Raw genomic sequence first — 15,870 nt, forward strand, 5'->3', positions numbered from 1 at the left:
GTTCCTGGTTGTCTCTATTGTTGCTTCTTCTGTTATTTTTAAAACAGTTTTTGCTGGTGTGGCCTTTCCTTTTGCATATAAAGCATCTAAAGCAATCCTTCTTTAGATGACCAACTTTTCCACAGTTAAAGCAACTTGGTCCTTGTTTCTCGTATTCACGTTTACTTGACTGCTTCTGCTGTTCCCTTTTATAATTATTACCTTTTGTTACCAGTGCCACCGATGTTTCCTGGTCGTCTTTCTTCCATCTAATTTCTTCCGTCATCAGCCTGGTACTAAGCCTGTCTAAGGTCTTCTTTTCTTCTTCCACGGAATCCCACGCACTGTGAAAATGATCGAATTTGTTTGGTAACACCGATAAAATGCGTGTTATCAGCATTTTGTCATCAATTTCACTCCCAAGGACTTTCATCTTCGCCGCTATGAGTTCCAACTTTGATAGGTTGTAAGAGACATTTTCAGATTCTTCCCATTTAAAATCGAAGCACTGCTTCTGGACCATATTTAAATTCTCATCCTCATGACTTCATGTCATATACTGTATTCAGCTTTTTCCACATTTCATGTGCTGTCGTGCAACATAAAAGAAGATCCAACGGTTTCTTTCCTACTGAGGTCACGATTAATTTGCTCGCTAATCGATCTGCTTTCAAAAATCTTCCACGAGCGATTTCTTTCTCCGCGCTGTTACCTGGATGACACAAATTCCCTTCACACACGTTGAGCAGGTCGTCATCTTCCTCCAAAAGTGTACGCATAACAAAACGCCACTGGAGCCAATTTTCTTCGCCGCGTAACATCTCGACCTTCGCACTTGCTGATTCCATTTTAGCACTATCCCTTATTTTACTAAGCACAACACATTAACAATTTATTCATTTCACGTTGCTACCTTGCAATTTACAGCCCTGGGCCCATAACCTGCTGAGGTTATTCGGTGTGTAAACAGAGAAAACACGCGGATAAATTGTAAGGTAGAAAATATATTTAAATAGAAGTGTAATAAGTAAAAATACAATTTGAGCTGGTCCAGATCCGCACGCTAGCTGTGTTACCTAATAACTGAAAAACCCCGAAGCCAACGTCGCCTGTCTACTGTTTATGGCCTGACGTCGTCGCAGTCTTTTGTCTACACGCTGTCGATGGCTTCAGTGCTTGAGAAAACTAAAAAAGACCAGATGTAGAGTTTTCTTAGAAGTGGTAACCACTTCAACACGTGCCATTGTTTTCGTAAATTTTTGATATTATAGCTTCATAAGTTTCTCCATCCTCTGAGTATATTGCACGATAAGGTGCTCCTATGATCCATTTCTATAGAGAGAAGATGTGTATACAAATAAATATAAGTAAATAGCAAAATAAAATAATTTGCTTCTTAATCAATATATTTAATAATATCCTGTATCAAATTTGTAATATTCTATCAAAATCACAACCTTGTGTAATTTACTTGCGTGTTTAGGCTGCTTAAGATTTTGTAGGTTTTCTTTCGGTTGAGAATTTCTAACATCCATTCCCATTCGCTTGATAACTTCTTCTTTTGCTAAATTTATTGCTTTATCATATGCTTCTATTAATGCACTATCATCCCAAACATTATCATTGGCTGTGTCTGTATCCTTTTGAGATAGCAAATTATACGTTATTAATATTGATACAAGTATTTTATTATCAAACTATTGCAAATTATCATATATGTTATTTTTCAAAAATTGACTAAAAGGTAATGGATACTGTTAATTACTATTATGCTAAGATCTTGTACTAAAATAATGTTAAAACCATTACGTTTCCATTACCATACATACGTTTCCATTTCCTCGTATAAAAGGAACATTCATATCATCTGCCATTTTAAAATAACATCATTTAAATATTGAATTTGCTTCTGAAATATTAATTTGTCTCATTTTTTTAACTCTAACACATTGTAAACAATGATGACATTATACCAACTATAATACTAAAAATCTATTCCCCATTCATTCGAAAGGTTATTTTTTGAAGCAAGGTTAACATTGAATGTTCCCAAACTTCAATAACTGTATTTTACTTTCTTTACAATATCTAACAATATATTAGAATACTATAAAAAATATTGTATGCACAAGAAACTGTTTATAGCGAAATAGCAAAAGAATTAATCACATATTATAACTAAAACGAGATTGTTAAGTAGATTATATTATACTGCATATGCGTTAGTGTTTCAGCTGGTAAATATAGGTTTTATATCTGAAGATAAATAAGATTTAATTCTATAAAATTGCATAATGAATTATACATATATCTATTACTATTCGTATTTCCCCTTAGTTGTATGTTGTCAATAGCATCAATCACGAACATATAAATAAATATAGAAGAAACCGTTCGGAAGAGGAAAGGGAAAAATGAACATGGAAGACAAGAAAGTTTTCTTCATGTTTAGCGTATGCGTGATACGCTTTGAATGTCTCAGATAAAGATAAAGATACTCTGCTCATTTCTATTTGTTCCGCAGAACGAGAAATTTGTTGTCTTTCATATTGGTTTTTACGATTCAATTTTTTGGCAGTTTTCCCTAGCGAGTGTCGGTCCCTGTTTGATATAACCAGACCGTAATTTATACAGATATGTATTATAGATATATATTTGTAAAACTGAAATCAGATGAAATAAATGTTGCCTGAGGTTTTAAACGTTTAATAAAAACAATATTTCATTTGGAAAAAATGTAAGATATGTAAAATTACACATTGATCATTTTGCTGGTCTTGTATCATAAAACGTGTGGCCCGAAGAGCACGTGTCCGGTAGAGATACGTCACTTGTGTTAGGAATCGTTTTATAACCTATCACAGTAAGGGAACGTCCCAGTATAGCAGTCGAAGAATGCCGTGGAAGTTTTTGTACAAAGTACAATTGATCTCCAATTGATATTTTCCGCAATACTTATCTGGTGTTCGGTCAGGGTGTCCCATACTCATGATATTTATGACAGTGGAATGGCGTTAGTAAATCAATTACAAAAATTTTCGAGATCAATTCTCGGTATTGCATCAAATTATTCAAAATATACAAGCAACACAACGTTGCCATTTTTGCAGGCAACAAGAGGAATATCGACCACGCAACCACTTTCAGAAAAACAAGAGTAAGTGATACAAATTTTCTTGTGCTTTCCTTCTTTTTTTTAATAGAATTTCAGTACTTACCTTCCAATATAAAATTGGTGTCAAAATAATAATGCTAATAATAATGTCTAAGAAATTTTTCTCTTTGAAGGAGTATAACATCTAGAAAAATAACATAGTATTAATAGAATAGTATTAATAAGAACAACATTGACAGTGAACAACTAAAAATATAACACTGTTATAAATATATGATATACGAATTTTATTTATGTATTATTAAGACAAGTATATCTTATTTTTAAATTATTTCTATTATCATAAGTGATACATATAATTAAGGTATAATTAAGAGAAGATTAATTGAAGAAACACAAAAAATAAAGAAAATTATATTGAGATAATTTTTATCTTTCATAAATATTATTTTCAGAGAAAATATAACGTTTGTTAAAGCAAGTGGAGAGAGAATCAAAGCAAAAGGGAAAGTTGGAGATACTATATTAGACATAGTAGTAAATAATGAAATTGATTTAGATGGATATGGTATGTTTTAAAGAAGCATAATTTACTTAATTTAAAATAAATAATTTTGAGGTAGAAAATATTTGAGAATTTTAATTTTTATCAAGTTTAATATTCTTATTATTTTTAACTTTTGATACTTTATTATATAAGTATGTTGTAATATTAAAATATAATTGATATAGGTGCTTGTGAAGGAACATTAACTTGTAGTACGTGCCATTTAATATTTTCGAAAGAAGTTTATGATGCACTTCCTGACAAACCAACAGATGAAGAATTGGACATGTTGGATTTAGCATATGAATTAACAGATACGTTAGTTCATAATAATCAGTATCAAATCATTCACATTATTAATTCTATTACCTTTTAATATTTTATAAAGTGAATTTTTCTATTTAAATTTATGTAAAAACAGGTTAGTATTGGGTACTTCGAAATCTGCATCTCAGTGTAGAATTTCAAATCGCTATCTCTGAATACTACGAAACTGAAATTATAATAAATTTTCATAGTTTTTTATTTACGACCCTATAATCATTACAAATCTATGTTTGAATTAGCATATTTACAATGTTGATTTTCAAATGGATAAATAGAAATCTTATTGTGTATTAGTATTAATTTGTATAGCAATAAATCTATTTATTGACATATTCAGTTATATAATATTTAATTTCAGGTCACGGCTAGGCTGTCAAATAGTAATGTCTAAGGAACTAGATGGAATTGAGGTAAGAGTTCCATCAACAATTAATGATGCGAGAGCATAACTGAAATTATCTATAGGTTTTTGAAAATTTGTATACAATGTTATACATCTCTTGTTAAAAAACCCTTGTTATAATTATTAAAATATTGGTATTAAAAAATATAATAAAGAATCTTGTGTTTAAATGTGAAGCTTATATATATACATATGTTATAGTATAATTGCAATTTTGATATTTGTACATTGCCATTGTAAAAAGCCTATCCAATTATGAAGAAAATATATCTTTTATTTTTGATATACAGGGTGTCAATTTTAAAACGTTCATCTAAATTATTTTCGTTACTATTAAAGATAAGAAGAAATTACTAAGGAAGACTTAAATGGTTTTAAGATGTGTACTTGGTTATGATAAAAAAGACTCTTGTGGAATAAATGTTGCAACTTCTGAAAGATTAGATAAAAGCTTAGAACCTAAAAAATAATTTGAAATTAATTTCGTTTAGATATACTGTTTGATTTCTTAGCTATGGGCAAGTTTAAAAGATCATCAAACTCATGGTCAACAAAACAACAGAAATGTACATGCAATGCTTTTCCGTTTCACAACAAGTTATCCGACACTATCATCATTTTCGTGGCACATGCAACATTATCGATTCAGTATAGTAATGTTTTGGATTAAAACAAATGTCTCGACATTGGAGCAAAATATTTCAACCTTTAAGGACTAAAATTAAAACTTATGAGTTTGTTTATAATTTTAATAGATTTTATTAATATTGTGTTTACTGGTTTATTAATTACAAGAAAGTTTGTAAAAGACTGAAGTTTTACGTAAAAAGTACAAATATGCTTTCAACAAAATTAGTCAAATCACATCATTATTTATACATATTGTATATAAATAAAATATGCGGATATATTACTTTACCCTAGAATTAAAATTCAATAATATTGAAGAATCTTATTTATTCAGATTTTGTACATTATCGCTTCTAACCTCGGATAATAGAACAACAAATTAAATATTTTTAAACAAAAAAACTTTGTTCCTTTGTTTGATTTCCCTTGCTCGCGTTTCTTAACTACTTAGATATAAAATACTTACGTTTTCGAAAATTCATACTTCACAAGCTACTAAATGCTTTATCTGTTCAGAATAACTTATTGTTTTCTTAACTAGGCACATACCAAATACATCTATTAAGTTGGTATTTCTCATAATTACCAGTACATAAAGCTAAAACACTTTTGTACTATGCTTGTTATACATGGATCTAACAAATAATTTAACTTGTGTATTGTCGTTTGTACATTTTGTTACGTGTAAAATATTCTATTTCTACACTACTTACAAGTTCGATAAAGTGTACATTACACATCGTGAAATTTACATATTTTCACTTGGTTACCCTGCCCAATTCGAATATAATTCAGAACGTATGTGCTATATTTATATATTCTGCATTTGTTTTGTATATTATGTACACTGATCTGATCTTTGTAAACGCGGGTTTTACGATATTAATGAGAAATTTGCCAATTTAATGGAAGTTGTTAATTTTTTCTGGCACGTTTCACGTTAGCAGACATGTTTCTTAAGTTACAGTCGAAAAGTGTTTTTATGTAAAAGAATAGGAATGATCAAGTTATTTTAAGATGACAAGATATTTCACGTCTTCTATTTAAATATAGCGTTAAATTTTAATTCCATCAATTCGTATATACTCATACATCGAATTTCCTTTTCTCATGTCATTTCTTTTCTTTCATTTCACATTTAATTACAAAGATAAAGTGTAAGTACGTTCCTCATAAAATTAATATCAAATGTCGCAAAATATACAAAAGTAAACTAAGAAGAGGGGTACATATTATTACACAAACTGTCGTTCATATTGCATATGTACATATGCAGTATAACAACAATACTTTTTAGTTTTTAATCTCTTGTTTAAATAATCCTAATATCTAAATTTGTATCGGTCATTGATTCGATATAACTGCGTTTATTGGAAGTAATTAAGCTATAGCCTGCGCACAAGAGAAGAAGGAACAAACACGTATAGTATACACGCTTAAATAACAAAATTAAGTCAGTTTACGTTCAATGTGAACTTGATCAAAGTTCCAGTCTCGAATTATAGAGTTTCTTACTATCGGTTTACAAAATTCGATATTACGATTATGTACCGTATTTGAAAAACATAAAATGCTTTGTTCAATTTTAAATAAAACTAATATTTACCAAAGCGAATACGAAAAAAATGTTATCATCAAACTCAATTTTCAATTATCAAACTTAATCCAGCACAAATACAAATGTTATTCGTGCTTTTTTACTTTTACTACTTTTCAACTCTCTATAGTTCGAGATTTGAGTTCCGCTAACTTTCTTTCTACTGCGCATGCGCAACAGGAAACCTTGAATTACACGTAATAGTCAAAAATTCGAAAATCTTATCCTTTCGTGGCAGCGAAAGTAACCTAGGACTAGAGGTTCCATAACATTAATAATAATAAGGCAATAATATTAATATTAATAATAATGTAATCGAGTACTACTAACAATATTAATAATAATAATAATAATAATAGTATGGTAATGGCAAGATACACGCGGGTATAAATTAATCATTCCTTTCGTAATATCTACGACGTCTTCGGGATATTCTTTAGAAATTACTTTATTTCTGGTCAATATTCATTAACGAGCAACTTTTCTCTCTGTTTCTTATCACGATTTTTTCACTTCATCACAATTGTACCGTTAGAAATTATTCAAAACTTTGTTAAAATGTCCATGAAATATATGCAATTGCCGTATTGAATAAGCGAGTAATGAAGTTGCTGTTTCACTGAATAAAAGTGAAATCTCCAATGCGTGTGCTCAAGTATATAAGTTAAAAAAGATTGGTACATCAATGCCTATTATTCTTAATCAATATTCATCATTTAACCATTAGGACCGAATTTTTACAAACCAACTCTAAACCACGACCCAATTTACAAATAAAAAGATCGATGTGTAAATTAACTATCAACTATTAATCTCCAATCCTATGTGAAGATATCATGTTCGGACCAAATTTCTAAACTAACGTGGACAATTCATGCGGACTATTGGTGGTTGCTGCGCTACTTAGATCCAATGTGGCAGCCGGAAGACCAGGACTGACGCTGCCGGTTGCTTCCCGTGGCAAATGCTGCGATCTATTTGGCTTATTTCCAGGACTCGGTGGCGATCTATCTGCTGGTGTATCCGGTGGCGTAACCACGTTTCTGTGTCCGCTCACGTTCAGATGATTGTGCGTCGCCGCGATCGGAGCTGGCGATGAGAGCAACAAGGGCGGTGGAGACATTGACACGTGTCGATGATGATGATGGTGATGATAGTGTTGGTACTGTGCAGCTCGGCCGTGCGTTGCGTGTGTCACAGACGAAATTCGAGCAACTGTATATAACAAACCGAAATTCCGAACGCCTTATCGCGTGTGACCGTCCGGTCAGCACCCGTTCTCAACCGCCTGAGTGGCATTCGATCATTCCAGCCGTTCTCCGAATTTTACACTAAGTATAAACAAAACCTTCTCCCACTCCAACGAATGGAAGAATATAAATGCTCCCTTCAAAATCATCCAGTCAGTCTAATAAAGAAATTCTTAACTAATCCAAGCATCGAAAGCGTATCATCGCGAACCGAAAAAATTGTATAAATTGAGTAAAAAAATAAAAAGAACTTAATCTCCTTTTCGGAAATTAACAAGTTCCTTATTTTTACCTAAATTTTACACGACATTTTTGGCGATCCTGCCAGGATCTATTCACTTCAGTGCAAACGAAATTACGATTTCGGCGTACGCGCATCATTGAAGATCGAAGGATCAACGGACCCAGTGCAAATCTTTGCTACTACGAAGCCCTGCAGCACATTCAACGTTCCACTACGGTGAAACTAGACGAGAGGACTACGGTCAGCGCAGAGCAAGCCTACGAATAATATTCGGAATCTAGAACCAGCCAGAGAGGAAACATCCCTGAGACTCCTCAACGGTCATAGCTACTACGGTAAGCTGAAAAATCTGGATTCATTTTCACGATACCGTGTGAGAAAACCCAGTTTCTCAAGCGCTTCGAGTCCAAATAGCAACAGTAGTTCAGACTCAATAGGCTCAATTAGAATCATGCCCACATCACGAAAAGACAAAGTCGAAACTATTGAAACCGTTTCTACAAACGGAGGTACGGACAATTCGATTCGTGCCATACTCGACGTGATACAAAAACAAATTGAAATTCTTGCGCAACGTGTAGAAGAGACACAACGGACGGCCGGCAGTGAAAATAAGAAGCGTGCAGCGGAAATAGAACTATTAGGCAAAAATATCTCTAAAATAAAAATAGGACGCGACGCTACTACAGAACTAGGCTCCCTTATTACTATGGACGAATCTGTTGCCGCGAGAGATAGAACTTCCCCACCATGCGTTCCAATTCGAACAGAAGAAGGCAACCATCCCTCTTACGAAGGCCGTCCACCGCAATTCGCCTCTCCGAGCTTACGGGCCAAAGAGGCGATAGTATGTATTCCGCAATTAAACGGCGAAGACAATATCGGAGTAGAAGAATTCATACGCGAAGTACGCGAATTACGAGCCATGTGTAGCGAACCCACGCTACTATTAAAAATGATCAAAATCGGGAAAATCGCGGGTAAAGCCGCAATGGCCATCTGCAATATACCGATATACGAATACGGACACCTGTACGATGCCCTAAGACGAAACGTAGCCACCAAGACTCTGTTAGAGAACATCAAGACCAGCTACGCGAAACGAGACAGCGTCACGACGAAAGTGTGCAAAATTATATCATCAGGTTCCGCAGAGCGCTCAATAAGTTACAATACAGTATAACGAACGAATACCGTGACGAAATTACTAGACGAGCCATGAACGACAGGATTTTAAAAGACTCCGTGATCGATTTTATCCGAGGCCTGAAAGGCGAAATAGGACAATTACTACTCGCCAATCCACCATACAATATCCTTGAAGCCGAAAAGAAAGCCACCGACATCGAGCGATTCTTCGGGGAAGATCGAAATCGACGACCAAAACCAATAGAACGATTACGACTTCCTGAGCAGCAACGACTAACAACCAATAATCCTAATCCGATCACTAAAAAACCAACTCCAACACCCAATCCAATGCCAAGAAGCTTCCGACAAACCGAACAAATACCACTTGCCCAAAGGACACAATTAAAATGCTTCAAATGCAAGCAAATCGGACATGTCTCCAGTCAATGTAAAAATTTTCGAACACCCAGCCAATTTCCGAGACCACCAGCAGTCCACAATCTCGAGACACACAAGGAAGAAAGAGAGGAACCAATAGACCAGACCTACGAATTAACGCCACAACAGGAAGACTACCCACAGTACTTTTACGATCCGACGGACAGCGACATAAATTCCTCATTGACAGCGGAGCAGGAATTAATATACTCAAGCGAAGATGCGTATTACGACCAAGAATAACAAAAGAACGGAAATTCTCGATGGGACACTCTAAATTTAAAACCAACGAACACGCTTTGATAAAACTATTTGGCAAAACTCTAGAATTTTTTGTGGTAGAAGACAACTTTCCAATTATAGAAGACGGCATACTCGGTTTGCCAGCTCTATCTAAATTCAAATTTGAACTCTCGAATCAACAATTAAAACTTGACAATAATATACTTTTATTGCAACAGGAAAACGACGTACCTCCAAAACAAGCAGTGTCAAAAACAGTCTACCTGGAAGGAAAACCGACAACGATATGCTTTATCAATGGTGGTGAGTGCCCAGCCAAAATGACTAATTTTATCGACAATTCAAATACGTATGATCAAGTCTCCACGTTTAAAGATTTAGTTAGACTTTCGCATATAGAGAAAACCCTCCGTGAACCAATCGAAAAGATATTGCTGTTCTACCTCGACGTATTCAATCTAGAGACCGACTTATTACCATGCACTAATCTTGCTAAACAAACAATAACGTTAAAAGAAAATAAAATCATTAACACAAAATCTTACCGACCGCCTGAATGCCATAAAGAAGAAATCAAACGACAAATGGACGAAATGCTAGAAAAGAACATTATAGAACCATCTGATTCTCCTTACAAGTCACCAGTCTGGGTAGTACCAAAAAAGGCAGACGCAAAATTCTTCTCAGCCCTCGATTTATCCTCCGGATTCCACCAAATCCCAATGGACATAGACTCTAAAAAGTACACAGCATTCTCCACACCACAAGGACACTATCATTACAATAGGATGCCATTCGGTTTAAAGAATGCACCTGTAACATTTCAACGCATGATGGATACCGCGCTAAGAGGACTCATAAATAAACATTGCTTCGTATATTTAGACGACATTATAATATTCGGACAGTCGATTGAAGAGCACAATAGCATCCTCGCGATAGTATTGCAACGCCTACGCGAACTCGGACTCAAAATACAGCCGGACAAATGCGAATTTCTCAAACCAGAATTAGAATATCTTGGACATATAGTAACCGCCGAAGGTGTAAAGCCAAATCCCAAAAAATTAGAAGCCGTTAGCAATTTCAAACAGCCACGTAATCCCACAGACATCAAATCGTTCTTAGGACTAGCGGGTTATTACCGTAAGTTCATCAGAAACTTTTCTAAGATCGCGAAACCATTGACCGAACTTACAAAAAAGGAGACACCATTTCATTGGACAGATAAAACCCAGGAAGCATTCCAGACATTAAAAAACAAACTGTGTTCATCACCCGTACTAAAATTCCCAGACTTTGCGAAACCATTCACATTAACGACTGACGCCAGTAACGAAGGTATAGGTGCAATCTTATCACAGGACGGACATCCATGTTGTTATATCTCGCGAGCTCTAAACCCACCGGAACGAAACTATTCCACTACAGAAAAAGAACTTTTAGCAATAGTATGGGCCGTGAAACGCCTCCGACAATATCTGTTAGGACGGAAATTCCTCATCCGAACCGATCACCAAGCACTAAAATGGTTACAGAATTGCAAAGACCCCTTATCACGCTTGATGAGATGGCGACTAAAACTAGAAGAATACGAATACGACATAGAATACACGAAGGGAAAAGATAATACTGCAGCCGACGCACTATCTAGAATACATGTTCTGACCAGACGACGCGAAAATTTGAACATAGAACTCGATAAAAAATATCACGATTGGGAAAAATCTACCGACGCGTTACCCAAAATTCTCAAAATGACTCCGAACCGTAAATCTTTCTATCAATTATCCAAAACAGAGCTAGGAAATTACGACAGAATCGAATGGTTAACTAAATTAAACGAAATTATTCATATAAACGAAAAGATAGGTATAGGCGACGACAGTTTCACAGAGACCGAAAAGAACGCAATCAAACAAATTTTACTATTCCTGAACGACACCGTAAAAGAATTAAATTTTGCATGGGAACCAATTCAAACATATAGCGACGAAGAAATAGACGAATTATTGAAAGAAAATCACGATTTAGTAGAACACCCCGGTATACAAAAGACATACGACCGCATTCGTGAACGGCACAGAGTACCAGATTTGATGAAACGTATACAACAACATATAGAATCATGCGACACCTGCCAAACATCTAAAACTACACGTATCAGACCGCGCGAAGAACCTTGTATCACGTACACACCCCTCGAACCAAACGATAAAATTGCTATGGACTTATTAGGCCCACTGAAAACGACGAAAAAAGGCAATCAGTACATTCTATCCATACATGACGAATTGACAAAATACTTAATACTCGTACCACTAAAAACTCAGCAAACGGAAACAATTTGGAACGCACTCTTGAATAATTACATTTACATCTTTTCCGCTCCAAAAAAGATATTAACTGACCGCGGACAGAATTTTATATCTAGTTTAATGCAACAGTACGAAGACGCGTTCAAAATCAAACATATCAAAACGACATCCTTCCACCCACAAAGTAACGGATCGTTAGAACGGACACACGCAGTAGTAACAGACATGTTAAAATCGATACAGCGAAATTCGGATGAAGAATGGGACGATCAACTTAACTTTGTATGCCTTGCATATAACACAATGATACACGACTCTACTGGTTACACGCCATTCGAACTCACATTCGGACACCAAGCCAATATTCCCTCCACGATATCCAAGAATCCCCAACGCACATACGCAGACGAAGTCACGTTCCGCAAAAAGGAATGGGACTCTAGACTCCGACACGCTCGCGAAACATTGATCAAAAGTAAACAGCGATATCAGCGCGATCAAAAACGTAAAATTATAAAGCCTCAATCAGTTTTCAAAGAAGGAGGCTCCGTTTTAATACATAACGATCATAAAAGGCATAAACTTGATGTGGAATGGTTAGGACCGTACACGATTGATAAAGTATGTACTCCATACTATCGGATTCAAGACAAAAAGATACACGGTAATCGTTTAAAACCTTACTTTCCAGGTCGACGCTCCTCTTTGCCGGAATAGTATCCGCGCAAATAAATATTACACCATTAGAAGGAAACTCTGTATTCGCAGAAAACATAGGAAAAGGATATTTATACAGCGACACTGCCAATGTAATAGTAGGATTAGACACTAGCGACATATACGAACAGATAAGCGCAATAGAATCATATAAATTAACAATAGACTCACGTGCAATCCGCAAACAATACGTCGAAGAGTTAGGCGGATTACAAAATCGCATCAATAACCTAAAACAACTCGCAAAACACTTGAAAGCGTTAACACATACCCGGAGCACCCGAGGTTTGCTTAACATCATAGGTTCCGTATCGAAAAGTCTGTTCGGGACTCTCGACGATGATGATCTTACGCTCATAAACAAAAATATGGACAAACTATTCGATGATAATAATAAAATCAAGACCATAATTGCTAATCAAACATCACTTATTAGAAAAATTGTAAACTCAGAAAACCTAAACCACTTAGAGAGATCATATAGTGATATATTAAGATTACAACAGCAGGCAAATATCGATAGATCTATGCTTAAGATGATCATGAAAGTCGACACCGCGGTGCAAACTTTACACTTCCAATTAGATGAAATACTTAACGTCATGATATTAGGCAAACAAGGAATAATTAGTCCACAAATACTTGACCCCAATGAATTCATAGAAAATTACGCCAAGACAATAGGTAGCCAGATGTACAACACCGCGATTTCTGCCAAAACCGAACATTTTCAATTCATACTCGACATCAGTGATATTAAAATCTTCACAATAGATGACAAAATATTTTTCAAGATCATAGTACCTTTAGTCTCTAACACAGAATGGAACATATTACAAGTATATCCTATCCCGAGTAAAAGAAATGGAGTATTTTTGGCTCCAGTAGTCGAACATCAGATATATTTAACTTCAGGTCTTTCATTTATAAACGCTGATATCGAGTATATCAACAAACTTTGTAAGAATCGAGCCGGAACCGCTATATGCAAACAAACACTACCTATCCATGACAGAAATTCAAGAACCGATTGTCGCAGCGAAATAATAAATTTCAAACCACACATTGAACATTGTCAAATAACTGTACTTAAGATTGAAGACATTAGCTTTATACCGCTCAAAACTAGCAACTGTTACATTGCGATACCAGCAAATCCGATAAAATAGACACAATTTGCCAAACGAAACATACCTTACAAAAACTTGACAAGCCTTCCATCATAAGAGCTAACACTTCTTGCGATATATTGTACAAAGACGAACACATGCGTATAGGCGAAACAAAAAACGAAGTCATATACGAAATCAAAACAAAACCCTAGCGCTCAAAACAAACGATAGTTTCACTCATCTATTAGATAAACTCGAGCGAGCACCGAAAATAATAGATAATTTACAAGGCTATAAAACAACGATCGATAAAATAGGCGACGAGATAGAAACTCTTAATTTCGAACACAGAATTAAAATTATACAGTATTGGGGACTAACCACGCTCCAGATATTGGGGTACATAGCATTAGGCATACTAGGTATATATGGATTAAACAAAATAGGGGTATTCAAATGCATCAGGAAATGTATACCGAACAAATTATGTATCAATTTATTTTGCTGCCGAAATGAAACTGTAATCAACAGCCACAATGCGACAGCCCCACCAGTACCACTCACCCTGGGCTCAACACCCAACATCTATATTCCAACCAACACATACCACTCAGATGAAGAGGAGGAATCAGCTGTAATTTTCAAGCCACGTCAAGCCCGATTCCACAAAAATCTTCAGAAGAAAACTTGAGGGATCAAGTTCAATCTAAGAAGGGGGGAATGTCACAGACGAAATTCGAGCAACTGTATATAACAAACCGAAATTCCGAACGCCTTATCGCGTGTGACCGTCCGGTCAGCACCCGTTCTCAGCCGCCTGAGTGGCATTCGATCCCTCCAGCCGTTCTCCGAATTTTACACTAAGTATAAACAAAACCTTCTCCCACTCCAACGAATGGAAGAATATAAATGCTCCCTTCAAAATCATCCAGTCAGTCTAATAAAGAAATTCTTAACTAATCCAAGTATCGAAAGTGTATCATCGCGAACCGAAAAAATTGTATAAATTGAGTAAAAAAATAAAAAGAACTTAATCTCCTTTTCGAAAATTAACAAGTTCCTTATTTTTACCTAAATTTTACACGACACGTGGCTGGTATTTAGTTGGTTCGTCACGGGCCCGACTTTCGTTGGGCAGCCAGCATGGTGGATGGTTAACGGGCCACGTAGTTGTTGTTGCTGTTGTAGCTGGTGCTGGTTCTGGTGCTGTTGCAGCTGCTGCTGCAGCTGTACCGCCGCTTCGCACTGTTCGCGCGCTAACGCCTTCACGGCATTCGTCTTCTCCTACGAAATAAGAATGATAGGTTAGGTTGTAGTCAGGGGCCATAACAAATTAAAAAAGTTATAATATAAGAATTTACATTTTAGTTGAAATGATTCTAGTTACGAATAAGTATTAAAGATGATTCAAATCTTTTTCGTTACCGATAACCATGGTGAAAACTCTTTTGGATTACTTTCAGCCATTGTCAATCTTATTGTCAATACTACATGCTTGACGTAGAAGGAGGGGTACAGAGAAAAAGACTTTTTCTCAGCAAATATAATCGTTACTCAATTATTTTGTTCAACAGTTTTACAAATCTCCCAAAAATAAACGAGAATACGAAAATACACTGAATATCGTGTGTATGGTTATTTATAAAATCTCCTTGAAATAGTTGCGATCGCGGATCACATAAACAAACGAACCTGTCATTCTACAGAGTATCTTTTTCGGTGAAATTATGCAAACGTAAATGTAACTTCGGTAGAACTCCTCGAGAACTTGTAAGCTTATATCACTCTGACCCAACCAGTCCTCTCTAAAGTGTATAAT

The 15,870-nt window shown here is 35.3% G+C and overlaps 2 protein-coding genes and 1 long non-coding RNA gene across 3 annotated transcripts; 2 read left to right on the forward strand and 1 right to left on the reverse strand.

The window, feature by feature from the left end:
* Positions 1-518: 518 nt before the first annotated feature.
* Positions 519-2,087, reverse strand: LOC117241108 (survival motor neuron protein-like). Its single transcript, XM_033507088.1, has 4 exons — positions 1,800-2,087; positions 1,437-1,619; positions 1,224-1,311; positions 519-817 (listed from the first exon to the last, which is right to left on the reverse strand). Exons 1-4 carry the CDS (start codon positions 1,851-1,853, stop codon positions 519-521), a joined length of 624 nt encoding a protein of 207 aa, XP_033362979.1. The 5' UTR covers positions 1,854-2,087.
* Positions 2,088-2,874: 787 nt separating this feature from the next.
* LOC117241110 lies at positions 2,875-3,281 on the forward strand. Its single transcript, XR_004494900.1, has 3 exons — positions 2,875-2,992; positions 3,090-3,136; positions 3,268-3,281. It is a non-coding gene; the product is annotated as an uncharacterized LOC117241110 (long non-coding RNA).
* A 278-nt stretch (positions 3,282-3,559) lies between these two features.
* LOC117241109 (adrenodoxin-like protein 2, mitochondrial) lies at positions 3,560-4,479 on the forward strand (the record flags this gene model as incomplete). The annotated part of the gene is made up of 3 exons (XM_033507090.1): positions 3,560-3,662; positions 3,827-3,959; positions 4,327-4,479. Coding segments are annotated over 3 exons (327 nt in total), but the record flags the coding sequence as incomplete, so codon positions are not given.
* Positions 4,480-15,870: the final 11,391 nt, after the last annotated feature.

This window comes from Bombus vosnesenskii, unplaced genomic scaffold (assembly GCF_011952255.1).
Source record: "Bombus vosnesenskii isolate JDL3184/JDL3185 unplaced genomic scaffold, Bvos_JDL3184-5_v1.1 scf7180000015287, whole genome shotgun sequence".
Taxonomy (NCBI): domain Eukaryota; kingdom Metazoa; phylum Arthropoda; class Insecta; order Hymenoptera; family Apidae; genus Bombus; species Bombus vosnesenskii.

Excerpts from the sequence above, each read along its gene's own strand:
- LOC117241108 (XM_033507088.1), bottom strand. The coding sequence starts at position 1,853 with ATGGCAGATGATATGAATGTTCCTTTTATACGAGGAAATGGAAACGTA. Across the intron at positions 1,312-1,436 it reads ACGCAAGTAAATTACACAAG|AAATGGATCATAGGAGCACC; the intron begins GTTGTGATTTTG and ends TTCTCTCTATAG. Across the intron at positions 818-1,223 it reads ATCAAAAATTTACGAAAACA|CAAGTGCGAAGGTCGAGATG; the intron begins ATGGCACGTGTT and ends AAATGGAATCAG.